At 36.7% G+C, this 21317-nt stretch overlaps 2 protein-coding genes across 5 annotated transcripts; both read left to right on the top strand.

Moving 5' to 3' along the window:
- The first annotated feature begins 745 nt into the window (after nucleotides 1–745).
- On the top strand, nucleotides 746–4081 carry LOC110860964. Its single transcript, XM_022110086.2, has 7 exons — nucleotides 746–858; nucleotides 1388–1491; nucleotides 2096–2233; nucleotides 2332–2367; nucleotides 2799–2919; nucleotides 3209–3303; nucleotides 3815–4081. The coding sequence occupies exons 2-7, from the start codon at nucleotides 1402–1404 to the stop codon at nucleotides 3839–3841; spliced, it is 507 nt and encodes a 168-aa protein (XP_021965778.1). The 5' UTR covers nucleotides 746–858; nucleotides 1388–1401; the 3' UTR covers nucleotides 3842–4081.
- A 1780-nt stretch (nucleotides 4082–5861) lies between these two features.
- LOC118439455 lies at nucleotides 5862–7525 on the top strand. 4 transcript variants are annotated; one of them, XR_004837435.1, is made up of 6 exons: nucleotides 5862–5972; nucleotides 6200–6265; nucleotides 6329–6508; nucleotides 6783–6836; nucleotides 7250–7358; nucleotides 7448–7485. XR_004837435.1 is itself a non-coding variant. In XM_035860771.1 (5 exons), the coding sequence occupies exons 1-5, from the start codon at nucleotides 5904–5906 to the stop codon at nucleotides 7503–7505; spliced, it is 618 nt and encodes a 205-aa protein (XP_035716664.1). In that variant the 5' UTR covers nucleotides 5862–5903; the 3' UTR covers nucleotides 7506–7525. The 4 variants fall into 4 exon arrangements, 3 of the variants coding, with proteins under 3 accessions (XP_035716664.1, XP_035716666.1, XP_035716665.1); XM_035860771.1 differs by having other exon boundaries at nucleotides 7257–7525; XM_035860773.1 differs by having other exon boundaries at nucleotides 7250–7525.
- Nucleotides 7526–21317: the final 13792 nt, after the last annotated feature.

Below are 21317 nucleotides of genomic sequence, written 5' to 3'. Positions count from 1 at the left end.
TATGTATAGGACTTCGCGTGATAATAACTTAATCCGTGCCATATTTAAAAAACCGAGAAAATGAATTATGTAAAAAAAAATATTTGAACTTCCCTACAAATTCCACTACTCTTTCCAACATTTCTTAAAAACGGTGCACATATTTACATATTTTTTTACATCAATAAAAAAATTATGTGACCATTATGCAAGCTAAATTCCATCCAGGGCTTATCTCACCCCCAGCAAAGTTTCGATGACTACGTTCATAGCTAATAAACTTATTAAGGGGCCTTTCATACATAAATTATTTAACGCGAGAAGATATAGATGGTTTAAGACTCCCATGCATAAACGGGGGAGAGGTCTAGAAAATCACGATTTCTGCGCCACGTAATTCATGAAAGGCCCCTAACTACCTACTAATTTCGTCACTTACTGTACATGAACTTCAATTCTGGCAACCCAAAATTACATAAGTTTAGAATAGCTTCTGTTATTTAATAACTACTTTTACACCATTTTTTCCACCTGTTCACACAAAATGAAATGGATGACAAACCACTACATATTAACTCCCCTTGAAATTAAATCGCACTGTTTTTACGGAATTTGCAAAAAAGTGTCACAACCCCCATAATTACATTTTTACGGTACACGTGCTCTCATTTCCTTCCCTGTGGAATCAAGTTCCGGTCGCGGAGAGAAAAATGCGTAATCGCTTTGACTGACTGATTTCTATTTTCGATATAAATTTCATTATTTGCGACGATACGACTTCCACTTTTATGACGCTGGTGAACACGTCAACAATCACACCGTGAAATAAGGCTGCCTCTATAAAATTGGAAAATTACAAAGGAGATCGGTTAATAAAAGGTAAATTTTCACCTAATTTGCCCCGACATTTATTAAAGACGTCAATACTGTTAAATAATGAAGGTTTTCATTACGAGTTCGCATTGCTAGGTAAAAAGTGCAAATTTCGCAAAAAATTAAGCTCGGAAATTCATTCGCGAACTTGTTGTATCTCAAAAGCTAGAATTTTGACAGACAAACGTAGTTCGAAAATTGAAAATAAATTATGTTGCCAACTCGTAATGCATACCCCAAATGAAATTTTCATTTAGCTAAATTTCAAAATATCACAGTAAATATAATTGTAAAATTTGGATTTCAAAAAGACTGCAAAATTTGTTTGTATTTGTGTAACTGATTTTTTATAAGATTAAAACATCTTCAAGAACTGTGTAAATTGCTTTTGTACAGCGAAATCCTTGCCGTCATTGAAAATCTATTGCCCTTTTAAAATTGCAGATTAATTTTACACATTGGCCTGCAAAGTGGCAGATTATTGAAATTTAGACTCATACAAGGCATTTTTGTCACAAATTTATTTTCTTTCCAGAAATATAAAACATCATGGTTTTCAAGAAGCAGGTCGTTCTCGCCTTGGCTGCCACGTGTCTAGTTTTCCTCGCTCTTCACCAACAATGCAATGCACGTCCCGAGGTTAGTAACAGATTTGTCGGTGGAATATGAATAATTTTCGGATGGGTAATTTTGTCTGATTACAAAATGATAATTAGAGCGATTTCTAAAAATCCATCAAAATTGAAAAAAATACCGAATTATGTACCAGTTCGTGCTGCACAATTTATGAATGGCCCCTTATTATTCCTCTAAATACTGCAATGATGTGCTTATCATCTTACAGAATTTAAAATGACCCTTACCTCTACATACATAACCTGTCCATTATTTCCATTATGCAAATAATTCATGCAAATAATTTACCCCACACTCACAAATGACGCATGTCACTTTAAATAATTTTATAATACGATTGTTACCGGCGGAGGTGTAGTGAAATGTTACCCACTTGAGAACCATTTATCACCGAAGGATAACATAAATGTATACAGAGCCTAAATCCTGCTCTGCCCCCAATGTCAACGATCTAGTAATAAAAATATTACTGATACCGGGGGGCAATTTGTTCCCCTCAGAAGATAACCTTGTTAATACATTTAGTATTACCATGCGGTTAAATTGTATAGTGTTTACCTGCGCCGGTAATGAATAATCGTATTACGGAAAACAATTCTTTCAACAGGGCGAAAAACTTGAGGACAAATTCGACTGCAAGAAAGTCATGGGGCGAATTATGAAGAAAATGATGAAACTTTTTAACAACTGTACGAAAGAGGTTAAGGCTGAAAGCACGAAGGAAGACTTTGAAAAGAAAATGAGCGTAAGATTTCCAAGTGTTATAATTGATTTTATTTGTTACTTAAAGAAATTTTAAAATTCTAAAAATTTTAAAATTTTTTATAATTTTATTCTGTTTAGTGCATCGTAAAATGTGTCATGGGAAAGATTGGCTTGGTAAGTGAAACATTTGTTTTTACAAAATTGCAGAAACAATTTTTGCAACCGATATAAATAAAGTTGGAAATCTACAAATTTCGTAAACTCACAAAATTAAAAAAATCTACATAATTTTTGGAGCAAAATTCAATGGACAATTTTTGTAAGTTTTTGTGAGTTTCAATTTATAATGTAAATGTTTTTTAAAATTATTTTATCAATTTGACAAAGTGACCAAGCTACTTATTTGCAGATTCATATCAAATCAATTAGTTGAAAATTTACACAGTTTACGCATAGTACACACCGTTACTTTGTAAACCTTCTAAAGTTTCTTGGATCTATTCAGTCCTTAAGTTTTACATGCAAATCTAGTTGTAAAGTTGGTCACAAAAAATTGTCCGGTTTACACCAACTGACGTGAAGATTACGTATACATTTTACTCCAGATGGACAACAGCAGCATGGTGAGTACAGCCACGGTTCAGAACTTCATGACCACGATGGACATTCCGGAAGAAGCGCACGATCTGGGCCACTTTCTCGCAGAGGATTGCGTCAATGAACACGGTAAAATTTGCACGTTGGTAAAAGTTGCGCATTTGTAAAATTTGCAAATGAGTAATAGTTGCACATTGGTAAAATTTGCACATTAGTAATTATTGCACATTTGCAAAATTCGTAAAACTTTCAAATTTGTGAAATGGCGACAATCTTTAAATTTGTACGTTTGTAAAATTTGTGCATTCGCAAAGTTTGAACATTTCTAAAATTTGCACCCTTGTCAAATTTGGATATGTGAAATGTTAAAAACTGTAAAATATGCACATTTTCAAGATTATTTTAATCCTCCTTGTAGCCTCCAAACTCGATCCTGCTCAACCATTTTGCGAAAGCTATGGAGATTTCACCATGTGCATGCAGACCGTTTTTGGTAATTTCGCGGAGAAAGCTGTAAGTTAAGGTTTATTTACAAGCCTGTATTTGTCCACGTCATGTTTTGTAACTGGACACATTTTTGTGAAATTTTAAACAATGGCATGACATCAGTTAGTAAATAATTGTCCCATTTATCATGAGTGAACAATTCAGAAAATCAACATGCGAAATAACCTTTCCAAATTAATCATGTTCAGCTAGTCGCAAATTACGCAGAAACTCCAGCAAAAAAAAATTAGCAAAAATTTCAATTTTTATTGACATGCTCACCTTAGCATTTGTCGACGTCACTTTGTTCAATTCAAAATATAATTTGAAAAATAACCTTCCCAAATTAAGATTTCTGATTAAATAGCAAATCGCTTATTACGGTTTAACTCATGTAAAAAGTTTTGCCAAATTTTAGCAAAACTTGGCAAATTATGTTGACATGCTAACTTTTCTAGTTGTCGTCATTCTACATACATATATGTAAATGCAAAATATTCGTTAACCTTTACCCCACATTTTTAAATTTTATTTCCAGAATTGCCAACCTAACCTGCCTGGATAACAAACAAGGACTCACAAAATTCAACTCTCTCCACTTAATTTAATTTCCCAACCTTTTCCAGACTTGCAAAACAAACATCGTCTCATTTCCATTTTCAATTATAAATTACGTCATCCGTGAGCAAGAACTGAAACAAAACCAGCAATTAAATATCTATCAAGCCATTAATTAATTTTTTAATAAAAGACCTACGAAATTAAATTGTGTCTCGTTTTAATAAAAAATACTCTTAATGTTCTTCACATCCTGTTCGTGAGAGATTTTTAGGTTGCGTCATTTGGCATATTATTTTATTTACATACGTATTTTTTTAAATTTCTATTCAAAGCATCAATTTTAGTAGATTGTCATTTTTTAGAATTTCTTATCACATTTTGGATAACACTATAAATAAGGTTCAGACAAATAACCTCCCCGGGGTACTAATTATACAGGGTGGTTTAAATGTCAGGTTACAATTGAAAAAATTCGTAAATTTCCATTAGTTATGGATTTGGGATTGAGATTTTTATTAATTTTTATCAAAACTTATGGAACACTGAGGACAAAATTATTAAAATATTGAATTTCAGAGGCAAAATTTCGATAACTAAAAAATGGAGATTTGCGAATTTTTCCCATTGCCAAATTTTCCATAGTAACCTGACATTTAAATCACTCTGTATTTATCTAGTACTATTCTTGAGTACTGATTAAGAAGCGGATTTCAGCGAACAAAAATGAAAAACTCATGTACCAAACCAAGGCGATTTATTTATCTATTTAAAAAAGTGCACATTTTTATGAGATTATGTACAATCGCAAATTTTTTGCATGGACATCTCGCCTAATGAAAAATAATTTCGCTCAATTTATATATTTCCATTGAGTAAGTATTTATGTATCTAATAATCTAATACATATACACTTTACTTGCTTTACTCATACACTCTAAGAAATACGGTATTAAAATAATACCAAGCGGTATTCATACATATACGACCCTACCAAAGTGGTGTTGATATGTAAGCAATACCTTGTAGTAACACTTCTCCGTTAAACTTTTATCATATCGGTAGCAATTTTTTACGGACTGGTATAATTTTAATAGGAATTATATATAATTCCGAGAAATTAATGACTACACCAGATTTTCAGCAGTGTATGTACATGCATCAAAGTAATTTGCTTATATAAAAATTCGTATACATACATGTGTTAATACATGCAAAAATATTCTGCACATGTTTATCAACAAAAAAGTCTGGAATGAATTGGACGTAAAGTTACATAAGCCACTTGCATCAAAAGTACATAGGTACATACATACCTAAGCCTGCATTCCAGCATATTTATTATATTACCAAGAACTTTGATTTATGTATCAACTATGCATTTATCAACTTAATAAAAACTTAATAAACAATAAGTCAATCAGTCACTTAATAAAGTTTGCAGTAATCTTGTTCATGCATATTTATGCCGAGAAGTAAGAAGATTCATCTTTGTACACGGGATACGATTCCATGCACAACTGGTAAACTCAACGGGAAATGAGTGACGCACCACTTAAACACTTCGCTGAGGCATGCATACATACCAACACTCTTAATAATCCGGTAAAGTCACGCAGGGAATGATTTCTCGGTAATAAATTTGGTAATAATATTTCACCAGGTAGTAAAAATTGATGGTAAAACTTTATTACCAAGCAATTACCACACGGTATAACTTATCACTACCACTTTGGTAGAATTATATACTTGTGCTTTTCGGTAATTAGTTCATTACCAGTATATTTATGACAGTGTAATAATATACGAGATTTCATAATCTGAATACTAGTGTAAACTGCGATGTTCAGAGATATTTACTTCCTACAGATCTGAACACGTACATATTATGCTGTCAATAAAAATTATTATTAAAGTAAGGTATGATTATTTAGTGTGCAAGGATTAGTTTCCAAACAGAGCGGATTTACTCACCATTCCCAAGTAAGACTTAAACCAGACAATGTGTCAATTAAGTAAGCCATAAATACGAGACCAATTTTTTCCAGTTGGACATTACTAATTTCTCAATGATGGAGTCTGCGTCGTATTTTATCCTCCTAATATTTTTAGGAGGTTGGCTAAAATCTTGTAACTTGGTGAGTTGAATAAACAACGAATAAAATAAGATTTACATATTTCATGAACTTTTTAAGTAAAAAAAACAGAAATAGACGAATTATATATTAAAATTGAAAGCCATATTCGGTTTTCCAGCTTCATTTTATTTATTAATTACGATCGCAAAATTTATCAAGTGGCATGTGCATTAACACAACCCTTTCATGCTCACCGTTTTGACTGGACACGTGTTTTATTGTTTCAGGTGGAAGGGGCAGATCCTAGTGAGGAAGAACTGTTTCGAAGCAACGTGAATAATATTTTGGAACGCGTGAGAATATAATTTTCCATTTCAAATTTTACTCAAGATAACATAATTTCGTTCCTTATCCAGTTGACCGTGCAGTTGTCAAACATGCCTACGAAGGATGACCTTGCCGCCATGGAGACTAGATTTTCACAGCATTTGGAAAGTCTGCAAATTGAGATTAAAAATCTGGGCAGGTCCGGCAAGCAGGACGGCAGCAATCACAAGGAAGAAACTAAAAACCATAAAAGCCAAGGATCAATGGACGTGCGTAAATTTTTAATTCACATTAATATTAAGCTTTATTATGAGAACCTCCATATATTTTTATGTTATCACGAAGTCAACTATTCTGCTAGTGTTAAACTCAGTACGAGTACGATGCGGAATGTGCGAGTGTGAAATTCTGTGTTTTTATGACGACATATTTGGGTGCCACTTAAATGGATATTTGTAACTCTTGCAACTAGAAGAAGTTACAAGTTTGTATCTAATTGGGGTCCCCAGAAGTTTAATTGCAAATAACTCTTCAATATTTTAGGTTCCAGACGAAGCTGATTACCGGTCGCACATACCAGCATGCGAAGTTCGAAAGGTGGCCGTAATTTTGTATTTACTAACATTTATTCCAATTTATATTAATCGACCTTATAGGTATATCTGGAAACATGGTCTTATATTGCAAACAATTATATTGCTATAGATTGTTTGCAATTTAAGCGATAGCAATTGTTATCGCTTAAATTCAAACGCACCTGATTTTAAAATCTCGACTTTAATTTGAGGAACTAGGAGCTTTTGTTATCAAAACTTCAGCGCAGTAATTGACGCCTGTTTATGTTTTCCAGTCTTCTTTTAACCACAGCTGCAAATATGTCGAGGAACTTTTAAACTCTGTTTCATTTCTGGTGATATCAGCGGGAAAGTCATGTGTCCATTTACTTAACATGGGCACGTGACTTTCCCGCTGATATCACCAGAAATGAAACAGAGTTTAACCCTTCAAAGGGACCAGGTCACAACTTTGGAGGAGATAAGGAACACCAGCTCCAACTTATCTGAAGGGGTAGCCACCATCTTGATGGAGGTTGAAAATTTGAAGTTCTATATCAACAATGTAAGAGGGCAGCGAGCTTATCATAATATCGGCTGGGTGAAGAAGTTTAATTCAAAAGCACAATTCCTTATGATCGAAATATCTACCAGACTTACCCAGACTTTAACAAAGAAACAACTACGTCCTTCAGCTATGACAACAATCTAACTGATTCAATGTTTGGGAATAAACGGGTAATATATTAATTATATGTATCTTGTGTTTGTGCTGAATTTTTTTGTTACATATATATGTACTTACGAGATTAGTGAATAAATATTAACTAGCAGATATCTTTGCAAATAGATAATCTGTGACAAGGAGTGGGTCCTAATTCAGCGAAGGGGAACCCCAACCCCACCAGGGATGGAGAGGACCAATTTTGAAAGATTTTGGATTGACTATGAGGATGGGTTTGGAAGCCTTGAAGGGGATTTTTGGCTAGGTTACACCAATTTAATTATGCAAATTCTGTAAAATTATTTACATTGGTGTTGAATCCTAAACCAGGACTGAAAACTATCCACGAACTTACAGAGGAGGGATCAATGCCTCGTAACACCATAGTCAATTTGGAGATGAAATAAAAGTGAATGAAGGTGAGGCCTCTCGCGGAGACAGGCCATAAGTAGTAGCTCCTCTCATATCATCATCATCAAATCCATCATCATCATCACTTGTTTACAATATAAAAGTCTCGCAAATAATTGCAAATTATATTTTGAAATACTGAAAAAAGTGTATCTGGCCATCGCAGCAGTACACAGTAAGTACATAGGTAATTTTTTATATTTTTTTCATATTGAATTGATTCATTGCGTACATTTATTTGAATATTTATTATTTGATGGTGTGCATTTGTAAGTGGAAGGAAAGTCGAGGTTGTCCATTCAGTACGGTGCGATTTTACGTTTTTAAAATTTAGTTTAAAACAGTTTTCAATGAGTAAAAACTAGAGTCTTTTCTGTACACTGTAATGGATTGATTGCATCGCAAGCGAGCTAGGATACGGCCGGTCTTACGGAGCAGGGGCCGAATTCAGTGCTAGGTTACCATGGTTACCAAGGTGCATATTGACTTTAAGCCCAGCTAAGACTAATTTTACCTACGTTTCAACCGTAATTTAATTTCATGAAGCCATTTCTATTATTTTACGCTACAAATTCATTGGCACCGAAAGTAAGCATTATCACCCATTTTGGAAAAATAAGATCGAATTGTAATTAAAATTCCGAAGTCTTTTTAGACCAAAGTAGGATACAATCTCTAATTTTACGCGAATGTAGTTGAATAAACAAATAAGTTTCATAAATCTTAAACGTCTAAATCATAGGTCCAACGTGAACAATGGCCTGTGTGAACAAACAGCGCACTTGCGTTGTACCTTCTTGTAAGGTGGTCGATCGGAATCGGGAGATAGATTTATCATGGCATTTGTAAGTCCAACCTGAACTCCATTTTAATGAAATTAGTTAAATATTACAAAACTATAAATTAACAGATTCCCAAATTCGGCCATGCATCAGAAAATGCGAATTAACTGGATCACCATAATTCGAAACCTTAGAAATGATGAGGCGTGGGAACCTACTCGTGAGTCCAGGATATGTAGTCGTCACTTCCTAACAGAAGAATAATATACGGTCGGTATTCGACGTAGGCTCAGAGGACAACCTGTCCCAACTCTCTTTCTTCACGATGCTACAATGAGTAAGTCACTTGGCGAGAACTTTAGCATTGCTTTCGATCACCCTCTCCTAATAATTTGTTTGACTAGCAGCCGATGTAAATTCTACCGGAATGCAATTGGACGTCCCACAAGTTCCAGAAGAACCGATGGAGGTCACACCATCAACAGCTAAGTCCATTGGAACCATCTCTTGCCCTTCATGTGCCAACACATTTTCTGTGACTGAGATCGATGGGAAACTTCAGGGACATTGTGCCACGGATCAGCTCCAACCTGGTGAACCAAATCTTCCCCCTAGTAAGTCCAGAAAGCGCCTTTTTCATGATCTAGAAGATGTCGACCACCCTTCATCAGACGTTTCATTGCAAGTCTCATCACCCTCATTTATTACTGTCACCCCAAAGTCAAGGCGAGCTGTTAGGAACGAGCATAGTTATTGCGCATCTCCAGGACAGGCAGCAGACGAACTTAAAGCTGTAAAAAAACAACTGGCAGACCTTAGAGTTAAGTATCATCAATTAGAGCTTAAACTTGAACGTCGAGATCGTGCTCAGTCGACTCACATGGATAGTCTAGAAAGCCTTAAAGCATTAAGTAATCGGCAGGTAGATACTTTGGATGCTAGGTTTCCTGAGTTACTTTTCCATATCGTAGAAAATGAAAAACGAGCCTTTAGTATTAAAGGAAAGAGTGGAATGGAGTATGATGAGGAGATAAAAAAATTCTCGGCTACACTTCATTATCACTCTCCCAAAGCGTATCGTTTTTTGCGTCACTACTTAACTTTGCCGCACCCATCAACTATTGCTTCCTGGATGAAATCCTCAGATTGTGGCCCGGGGTATAATTTAGACGTTATCTCTCGATTAGGCGAGGCTAGACTTTCTGACACAAATAATGTCATGACAGATGTAGTAATGATCATAGACGAAATGGCTATAAGGAAAGCTTTAGTTTGGGATTCATCTAAGCATTGCTATGTTGGCTTCGTTGATTACGGCACTTCTGACATTGATGAGCCTGAAAACCCTCAATTGGCTAGCAATGTTTTAGTATGCATGATTGCTGGGATATCTGGTGGCTGGAAATGTCCGATAGGGTACATATACACGGATAAAGTTAATGGGGAGACTCAGAGGGCATTTCTGCATAAAGCTTTTGTGTTACTGGAGGAGCAGCAATTTAATGTTTGGGCGCTAATTTCTGATGGCTGCACGTCTAACGTATCACTGTTTGAAGGGTATGGCGTATCTGATAGCATAATACAAGGGGCTTCTTTCGAAATCGATGGTGACTTTCCTTGCAGTTTTCCAAATCCTGCCAATCCTTCTAAAAGCGTATACGCAATGTATGACGTAGTTCATATGATGAAATTATGGCGCAATTTGATGGGTCGCTCTTTCGAAAAAGGTGGTCGTATCTCATTGGAGGATGGTCGTTGTGTCTCTTGGGGATTTGTTGAAGCTCTTTTCGAACTCCAGACAGTTGAGAAAATTCGAGCAGCCAATAAACTAGGCAGGTATCATGTGGATTTTATAAATCATAAAATGAACGTAAAACTAGCTGTCCAAAGTCTTAGCAGATCTGTAGTTGATGCTATTTCATTTTGCAGAGACTCGTTAGATTTGCAAGATTTTAGAGGATCTCAAGGAACTACATATTTCAGTTATTGCAGTTATTAGACACGACTTTCGATATTTTAAACTCGAGGAACTGTGGTCAGAGAGGAGACAAGTCACCAATAAATATTTTTAACTTTGACCATATGACTTCCATCTTAAACGAATTCTGTAGGACTGTGTACGGAATGAAATACGTGGGAATTAGAGAGTATAAGAGGTCAGGTAAACGTGCGGTGTACGAGAAAAGGCTGATAGATAGTGATTCAAGACGGGCTGCATTAGGAATGATGATATCCATCAAGTCAGTCATTGCTATTAGCAAAGCTCTTCTGATCAGAGAGTTTAATCCTTTCAAATTCGTGCTGACGTATCGGTTTTGCCAAGATCCTTTAGAACTTTTTTTTAATACCGTGAGGGGAAGATTAGGTAATAACAACAATCCAACTGTGGTCGAGTTTAGGAACATTATGAAATCCATCTGGCACCAAAATCTCCTCAAGTCCACCAACACGGGTAACTGCATTGCGCAGATTGACGAAGGTGAAGTTCCTGGTGGTATGTTGCCTCTCAAACGTGTTCGGAAACTGAAGGTGCTCGATATGGATGACATTGATGCGTTGGACATTATAGATCTTAGCGCCCTCTCTGATCCACATTATTCAGATTTTTATAGGAATTGTCTAGCTTATATTAGCAGGAATGTGGTCAGAGTAGTTGGGACGAAGTTGAAGTGTGAGATTTGTGCCGAATCACTTCTTAACACAGACGCTGATCTTCTTCCTTCTCACTTTGCTAAGCTAATCGAGGCTAAGGATCGCGGAGGCTTATTCACCCCTTGTCATTCCGTTTTCCGTATAGTTGAGCTGACTGATGCATGTTATCGGCAAATTTGCAAAACTTCTGGTGGTTTAATGAAGGTATCTAACCTAGACCGTAGGATTTCTATGATGGTTACTGCACGATGCTTAGAAACCACAATTTTCCCACATCTGACGCATCACGTAATTGACTTTGATCCATTAACTGAAACTAGTCATTTGTCTGATCTCATTTCTCGAATTTCGATGCATTTTTTGAAAATTCGCTTATTTGATCATGGAAATAGGTTTCAAAAGATGCGAGAAATTTCAACTTCTGTACGGCACAAATTTGGCAAATTAACAATATTTACCGAAGCGCATTAGAATAGGTTTAGAATTATTTTACAGATGCTCCTTAGAATTTTTAAGAATATATTTTAAGTGTTTAGAACTATTTGGAATTATTTAAATGTATTTTAAGTTGTAGCATTATTTGGGATTACCTAGTTTAATTGAAGTTGTCTTTAGAATTATGTTAGAGTTAAAATAGTTAAAAATTATGTAAACATTATATTAGAATAAGTTACTGATTATTTTTAAATTGTTCTACGTGACTGATTCACGTTAAGATGCCTCAAGAGACTTGTATCTCACTAAAAATTGTTAATCAATAAATAAATGCTGTTTCATAGTTGGACTGTGGATTCTGATTATATAACTTCACTATTTGCACATAAAAATATTAAATAGAATGCATAATGTTTTATTCTCACAGGGCACCATGCCTTTGCATCCCGGCGATTTGGAAATTGCGGAGGCAATTTTTCGATTGTTCGATCATAAACTGATCGATTACGTCGTGCGTCAAAATTACAAATTACATGTAAATCATAATGCATAATAGATTGTTATTAATGAAATTTTTGTGTACAGGTCCTGACGGAGCGGGAAGAGCGAGTTGCCCTCCAGGCAATTCCATTGCACCTCCGAGAGATGGCGAGGGTTTGGTGCTACGCATCTATTTGCCACTCCAAGCGTTATAACGCAACTTCAGCTTTTAAAAGCTTGTGTACTAATCGTTTGTACATGAGATTAGCGAAGTTGCAAAAATTTCTGCGTATTTATGGAATTAATGTTAATTTTTTTAAAGAAATATTATTAAATAAGTTCCAAAATTAATCAAGTTAATTATATGATGATTTTATTGCACCTCGTACTGAATTTGTCGTAAGCTGGTCTTAACTAAGTGATTTTCAACTCGTTTACTGAATTCAGCCCCGAATACAGGCCAAATCCGACATGTTGCTCTGGCAACAAAGTACTGAAGCCGATTTATCCCTTCCTTTAGATCCATGGGAGGGATTTACACAGTTACGAGTGGACCTCGAAGACTGGAACGGGGAGAAGAGATACGCGATGTACGACATCTTCAAAGTCGCGGGTACCCCAGATAAGTATAGACTAAGAGTTGATGGGTACACTGGAACTGCAGGTGATTGATTTTCGGCTATCAAAATATTTTAAACTTTTACATACCAAAGAGAAGAAGGTTCAATACCAGTAGAAATGTTTGGCGAGGAATTGTGGCCTGCTGTGTTCATAAATTTGTCAACAGGTCACATATATACGGCTTGATACGAGGTGTTCCGGGGTTATTAAAATTGCAGGTGTCAGCCGACCCAATTTCAGAAGGGCGGGCGTGACGGGACATATGTAACTATGTCAGGCTGCCATGAGAATGAAGTTAATTATCAACAATATAAAGCTAAACGGTTGGGGAAGAGGAGATTCATATTTTGTTTCGCTAAAGCTCGTATCTGGCGTTTTTGGAAATTCGAGCAATAATAATTATTCAATAAGAGCAGCTTTATTTTTTTTGATAAATTATTTTTAATTAGCACACGCTGATTTCATTCCTTCGTTACTTCTGTTTTCAGTTGTATATTTTTCTGGGTTAAACGTTTCTGGTCTTGATGACAAAAGAACGTACTGAAGATCTGGTGCTCCGGCAAGAAAGTGTACAAAAGTCTTAAATAGATACAACAAAATATGGCTTAATAATGGATTAATAATAATTACTCATGGGTTTAAATAATTGGGCAACAAAATACGTCACCAACATATCCATTTATTGGTGTCACCCCTCCTTCTGGGGTCCAAAACATACTTTAGCCCGTTTATGTGCTAAAAATATGAGGTGTCATAAATCTGAACATTTTCTAGGCTGGTCAGATAAATCTTCGCCAGCATGTACATATAAAACTATGTACGCAAATGCGAACACATCCTGCCCGTCTAACTTTCATTCTGTATTTTGCAGGCGATTCCTTAATTGATAGTAATAAGGCCCTGTTCAGAACAAGTGACAGTGATAAATAGTGTCATCATTTTCACTGATAAACAGTGAAAATAGCGTCCAGAGAAATAAACCACGAAAAAAACGGAGTCCACCCTCCCAACTTCCGCCAGCAGGAAAAACGGTGAGTTGCCGAGAGTAATATGTTTGACTCTTTGCGAAGGCTAGAACGCGTAAGGGGACATCCGTAAATTATGTCACGGTTGATGGGGGTGGGAGGCTAAAGGTTTAACTGGCTCAGGCCAGCTTTCAGTATTAATTGGAAGGGATGTAACACCCGACAAGTAGGGAGCAAGGGCGTGAAACATCAGAATTTTAATGAAATTTAAGGTCGTCCATTAATAGGTTTGACTGTTTTGCGCGGGTTAGGACGGAATGCGTTGTGTTGTCGCGCATAAAAAAATATGGTAATGAACATTTTGAGGAAATTTTTCCTCAGACTAATTATGAATACCTATGTCGTACTATTGTTATATGTTTAAATAGATTTAATTTCTCTAAATCGGGCACTTTTACATCATTAAATCTAGATTTAATCACACTTATTTATGATGTGCTAATTTAATATACATAGTTATTTGGTCTTTTCCTCATTTAGGAAATGGAGTTCCGCAACTTGTCTGATCATCGGTTGGTAATATTAACCACGCAATGGCTACAGGTAAGCAAATTTGTTCACTTCTAATAGCTCATTTTGTAATCAATAAATCCATTTAGTACTTAATTCATGCATACAGTGTGTCCACTTAAAAACGAGTCCACCAAACTACCATGAGCACTAGGTAATACAAATTGGCATAACTTTTTTCTTTGTTTATTTACACAGGTGATTTTTTTACAAAATGTATACCAAGTATTTATATAACAGAATACGGAAAAGAATAGAAATTCAAACACTATTGGAGGAGGGATACTCCGAGAGAGAAATTTCCGAAAAAATCAAAGTTGCAAGAAGTACTGTCCAGCGTTGGAAAAACCGAGAGTCAACAGCTGACAAAAAAAGGCCTGGACAACCCACCATACTGTCACCTACCACTAAAAATATGATTAAAACTAGAATGTACCGAAAAACTGGCAGTTCCACTCGAAAATGTGCGGCCGCCATCAATCTCACAAATCGATTCAAACGGATGGATAAAAAGATTAGCAAATCTACCATTCAAAATCATCTAAAAACCACCACATGGGGAAATAAAGCTTTCAAGAGATCTAAAAAACCACTTTTGTCTGCCAAAAATATTGAAGATAGGTTAAAGTTTGGTAACTTTTTGGACGAAAACGGCTATTTGACAGAGGGTGAAAGGGGTGAAGAAAAACGTCGACATATACTATTTACCGATGAAACTTGGATTTATCTTCACCCTCGGGGAATCCTCAGAACACAAGGTACAGGACAGAAAAAAGAACGGAGGTTCCAGCAACATCTACACCGAAAAAAAGTCTTCAGATTATGGTTGCTGCTGGGTACTGTTCGAGGGGCGTCTCTCGTTTGCACATCATTCCGAGTGGTCAAAATGTAAACGGAGCCTATTACCGTGACAAAATTCTTCCTACTTACTTCGAAGCCATGGACAATAAGCTACTTTTTCCAAGTAAGAAAAAAATAACTTTCATGCAGGATGGGGCACCAGCTCACACTGCAAAAGAGAGCATGCGCCTCCTAGGGGAGCACATTTCAACAGTCTGGGGGAAGGGGACTTGGCCAGGAAATAGCCCGGACTTGAACCCAATCGAGAATCTGTGGCCCTATCTCAAGAATAGCGCGTATGAGCAGCCAATTCCACGAACCCGTTCTTCTTTAATTCGACGCTTCCAAAAAAATGGAAGGAAATTTCGGTTACCGTTTTGGAAAATCTGACGCAGAGTTTCCCTAAACGAATTAGAGATATGCAAATTGCGTGTGGAGGCATCACTAAATACTAAGGTATTGTATACCAAAAGGATTTATGTTAAAAAAAATTTTAGTACAAATAAAATCCTTTTATTACCCCCCCCCCCAAAAGTGGACTCGTTTTTAAGTGGACACACTGTACTCAGGTCAAATTTGTGACCGCAGTATCAAATTTTTCCCCTGAATCAAGAAGTAAATATGCTAATCAGAGCCTTGGGATTTATCCAAGTGGGATTAATTATTAGAGATTAATTTCAAAAATTTCGGGATTTACGACGCAGATTAGCAATTACATAAATATTTAGTTGAATAAAAGATCAAACTGCGAGCGCCTAAATTTTTGCCGAGGTAAGATTTTGGGCAAGATCGGGGCCTGCATTCAGCACAATTAGGGTAGACTAATACATACCACTACTACCATCATGGACTTGTCGACTTTGAATGACATGCACAAATATGGGTAGGATTAGATTATCACCATAGCCAAGTTTATCGCAATTTAAAACTTGGTATTATGTACGACTGCATAATTTTTCGCAAAATGTGTTTAACAATTTGACGGATCAACTCGCAACGGTGGGGAAAAGTCAGCAAGAAATCCTGAGAGAGATTAGAAACACTAGTTCGGACGTGTCTCAAGGTGTATCCACGATCTTGGCGGAGTTTCAAAATTTGAAATAGCATGCCAACAATGTAAGCCGTCAACGAGTTTAACAGCAGCTGCGCAAAGTTGTTTAAATCCAAAAAGCCTAATACTTTATGATGCTGTCAGACTAACACAAAGCTTTACAAAGAACCAGGCTGCAGCGTTGACGAAGGTATTACGGAGTTAACGTTTCGTAATAAACGGGTAAATTATGGACTGGTCGGTGAAGTTAAGTGTCAAGCTATTTTAACGTACAAAAAATGAACCCACGAATCAAATCTAAAACTTTTGTGGAATATTAGCGATGACCAGACCGAAGTTTTTTAATCCTTCAGTTGTCCAAATACCTCTTCCGTACCGGTAGCGAGAAGACTTTGTCGAGGACCTCTCATGAGCGCTTTGCCACACGTTTCACCAAATTCTATGATGAATTTCTCCATAACCCGTAGAATTTTTTTGAAATTTGTTGGTGTGCTTTTTTTCTGAGTATATTGTTTCTCAACTAGTGCCCAAAACCTTTCAATGAGGTACGTTTGGACCCATGTCTTTTTTCTCCAAGAAATCAGTTTTTCTCCCTCCATGGGACCCTGGCACTATTTTGGCATTCCTACACGTAGTCATGTCAGGTCAAAATAAAACGTGCCGGTTTTTGTTAGAGGGGGTCAATCTCTTGATGATACACTCTTTCAAATAAAGTGCAAAGTTCATATTCTTGGTTGAAGCTAATGGATTGGAGATGCTCCCATTTTTGTCGATCGGCAGCCATTTTATGTATTTCATTGGTAATTTTGCTTGGCTTTGAATTTATATTTCGAACGAACGTCATTTTTACTTGTACATTAGTAGAACTTTACACGATTGACGCTTCGAGGTCAGGGGGGCCGTAGTTTTCATCATCCACGACGACAAACTTCTGGGAGTCGATTTCAACATTTTCTCAGCAATTTTTTTAAAATTTACTTTAGCTCCTGCTTTTTAATCTTCATTGTCTTTTGGTGCGGTTTTAGTCTTGTCAGTTTTGAAGCCCATCTTATTGGCTTTGATTTTGCGAAGAGAGGTTTTTGAAATTTTTCGTTGTCTGGGTGCAACCGTCACGGATATGTTGGGGTTTTCCGTAAAAAGTTTTTCATGTTTTTCGTCCGTGTTTTGGTCTATTGTGGACAGGTTGACACGGGGAAATTTTAGATTTTGCATTTATACGGTCCTTATATCTGTATAGTGTATGATGAATTTTGTCCGGTGTATCCCTTGACGGATAAAGTGGTCACAAGCCTTTTCCCGACCCGAGAAAATCACTTTTTTGTGCGAGTGGCAAACTAATTTTTCCACCTCCTCTACATTTTGTGCTGTCATTTTCTAACGAAAAGAGATAATCAAATTCTGTTTTCGGTTTTAGAAAGCTAATCCAATTTGTCAATTTTTATGATTTTTGCATATGCAAAATTAACTATTAACCGGTTGAACCAATAGGGGGAACCTTGACACTTAACTTCACCGACCAGTCCATAACACTTCAGTGGTGCTCGTCTCATTATTGGGTAATTGAACTGAACATATTTTTTGCGATTGCTTACATTTACGCATGCATAAATTCAGACACGTTTTTTAGAATCTACTAGTACCCCAGATGAAGGATTCATTCATATTTCCGTGTAAAACTCATATTTGGCGCCGTGCCGTGGCGCCAAACTTAAAAATTTGCATTTTCGACCAATTTCAAACCCCCACAACTTTTGCAGATTATGTCGGATTTTCAAAATTTTATGCTTAAAATGATCACAAAAGTCCAAATTTATGAGAAAAAAATAAAAATAAAAAATTTCTAATTTTTGAAATATTTTTAGCATTTTCCGACGAACCCTCATTTCTAAGAAAATTACGAAATTTTCCGAAAATTTAAAAGCGAAAATTTTGGAAAAAATTTCATGGGATACGAAAGTTGAACTCCTTGTCATGATTTTTGCAAAAAATTTTGAAAATCCGCCCAGGATTTCAATAGTTATGACGGTTTCAAAAATAAAAACATTCAAATTTGGCGAATTTGGCTGCTACTAGGACCCCAGATGAATCCTTCATCTCGGGTCCTAGTAGATTCTGAAAAACATAGTGGGTACCCTGGACTCAAACGACAGGTCATGAGTGTCCCTTGTAAGCTTTATACATTTAAGGTAATGCAAAAACTGCAATTATTTTGAAATATTCAACAATTTGCCAATCCTCCTTCCATATTCACCCCAGTTTTCTAACACTGGTCGAACATAACTTTAGAAATTACTTACAGGTCGTATTCGACCACTGGATTTAGGGTTTTCGTCGAAATTCTTACGGTATTCTTATTCTTATTCTTACGGTATTCCCCCGTTATAATTTTGTAGCAGTGCGTATGTAAGCCATGATAAAAGTCCTCGGAAACTTACGCTGTTTTTTTTTAATCCCCGTGAGATGAGACATGGTGACGTGAGGCCAAAACTGGCCTCACTTCAATTAACTTCAATTAACAACCCCACCTAACTAAATTTTGCCGTGGGTCTGACAAGAGGAGGAGAATTCGGGGTTGGGGCAAAATTCTCTCAGGAGGGGAGCTTGCGAGGTTGATAATAACAGATCTTGATGCCCTTTGGATATGTGGTAGGGACCCATGAGTGTACTAAAACCCTGAATTGGTTTGACTCCATGGCCACATTTACGCCCGCCACACCCACTCAAAAATGCCCAAAAAACGCTTTCACTCCAGTTTTCACTCACTCAGATCCACGCCAAAAATCCAATTTTACTCGGATTTTGAAATTTCTTTCACCAATATACTCCCAGATAGTTTCTTTCTTCAATCCAATATCAAACTCAATTTTTTCGAAATTTTTAGTATTTTTAAAATTTAAATTTCTGAATGAGCATTGTTGTAGCAATCAACAAGGCAAATTATGCCTGCGAAATAATAATCAGCAAAATTGAGTTTGATATTGGATTGAAGAAAGCAACTATCGGGGAGTATATTGGTGAAAGAAATTTCAAAATCCGAATAAAATTGGATTTTTGGCGTGGATTTGAGTGAGTGAAAACTGGAGTGAAAGCGGTTTTTGGGCATTTTTGAGTGGGTGTGCCGGGCGTAAATGTGGCCATGGAGTCAAACCACTTCAGGGTTTTAGTACACTCATGGGTCCCTACCACATATCCAAAGGGCATCAAGATCTGTTATTATCAACCTCGCAAGCTCCCCTCCTCAGTCTCAACCTTCTCTCTCGCTTTGCAAAATGCATTACATAACAGGTCGAAACTTCGCATCGACCTTGTGGGGAGGGAGGGCGAAATCGGGAAAAAACGCTGATTTGTTTATAAAGATAATTTTTCTGAATTTTTCTATGTACGTTGGTCCCATATTTTTTCGTCCACTCCGTAGATTTTAATAAACACATGGAAGCCTATGTAATTTTAAAATTCATCTCTCTTGTTCTTCTTCTTCTTCCTCTTCCATTTGGTTGTTCGCTTTTACTTTCCCAGCTTTCGTTTCACCTTCCTCAACGTCTTCTTAAAATTCTTCTCCTTCTCCCCCTTCTTTTTCTTTCATGATCACCTTCAACTTCAGTACATCTAGCTTGTTGGTTTTGGAATTGGTAGTCAATGGGCCGTCACTCTCCTCCTGGATCCAGAGCATTTTTCGCGAATTCACAAATTCCGTGGGTTGGCACTTGGTTGGCACTTTCTTTATACGTTTCGCCGCTTTCTCCTCTCCACCATTATCTCTTTTCACAGGTGCTGATGCTGATGACATGTTGATGATGATGACAACCAGGTCTGCGTGTATTTGTATTTTTATTTGTGCATGTGTGTGTGTGAGAGAGAGAGGGAGAGTGGTAGTGATCTTGGTGTGCGATGCGTATAGAGGGTAAAAGCTTACTGATCGCTTTCAGTCAGTGAACCTCACTTTTTAAGGGTGACCATCAACGGAGAGGGAGGGAATAAAAAGTTCGAGTTTGAGTGCTTCGGCAAAGTTTATCAGGATATTGTACTAAATAAAACGCCTCCTTACCGGAACCACTTTCTTCTGTATCCTATATCAATACCTTCTCTCCAGATTTAATTGCTTAGAAGTTTAAAATTCACATCTCATTACAACAACTATAATGTAAATCTTCTATATGGTATGCGTATACCATATAGTATACCAAGTCTCATTTTACCTCTCAAGAATCATTGTCTTATTTTGCCTCTAGAGGCTAGTCACACCTAAGTTTCAAATTTCAGATTACCTCGGAAGTCTCAACATGTCCCGGACTCAATTTGCCCCAGAATTTTTTGGAATCTCAACTTACCTCATGTCTCATTTTCCCCATGTTTCAACTTACCCAATTTTGGGGGCGGGGTTTGCTTAACATTGTACGATAGGAAAGTAGGAGTGACTAATGGTTTTAACATGGAAGGGATACGTAAGTTCGCAACGTCCCCCAATGTCATATATGTATATTATATTGCACATCAGACGTCGATAATAGAGGGTGTCCAGAAAGTTTCTCCCTATGGATTTTTCGCCCGTTTTTGTTGTTAGTTTTTGCATCTTTGAGTTTTGTCGTGCAATTATTTTTCCAATACGATACCAAAGGTAAAGCCTTTTCCCATGTACAAGGAAATGTGTATCCTAGCAGTATCCTATGCAGAGGATGGATTTAAGTGAAAATCCGAAAATTTGAAAGATGTTAAGATAGCGGAGAGATAAACAATATTTTAAACGCAAACGCAGTTTAGATAGTTCGAGGACACTCTCACCATCAAAAAAATGCTAACTTACATAAATAATTTTAAGGAAATCGCAAAGTTTTAGTATGAAATCTGAACGAGCCTAAATCTCGCAACGCTACCACAGATGCGCGGACACTCTGTGGCGGACACTCGGTGCCGTCCACAGTGTCAGTGTCACTCATTATGGCCGCGTGTCGGTGGACAAGTGTCAGTGTCAGCCACTGTGGCAGAGTGTCGGTGG

The sequence above is a fragment of the Folsomia candida genome, unplaced genomic scaffold, assembly GCF_002217175.1.
Source record: "Folsomia candida strain VU population unplaced genomic scaffold, ASM221717v1 Fcan01_Sc036, whole genome shotgun sequence".
Classification (NCBI taxonomy): Eukaryota; Metazoa; Arthropoda; class Collembola; order Entomobryomorpha; family Isotomidae; genus Folsomia; species Folsomia candida.
This window is presented reverse-complemented; position numbering and strand designations above follow the sequence as displayed.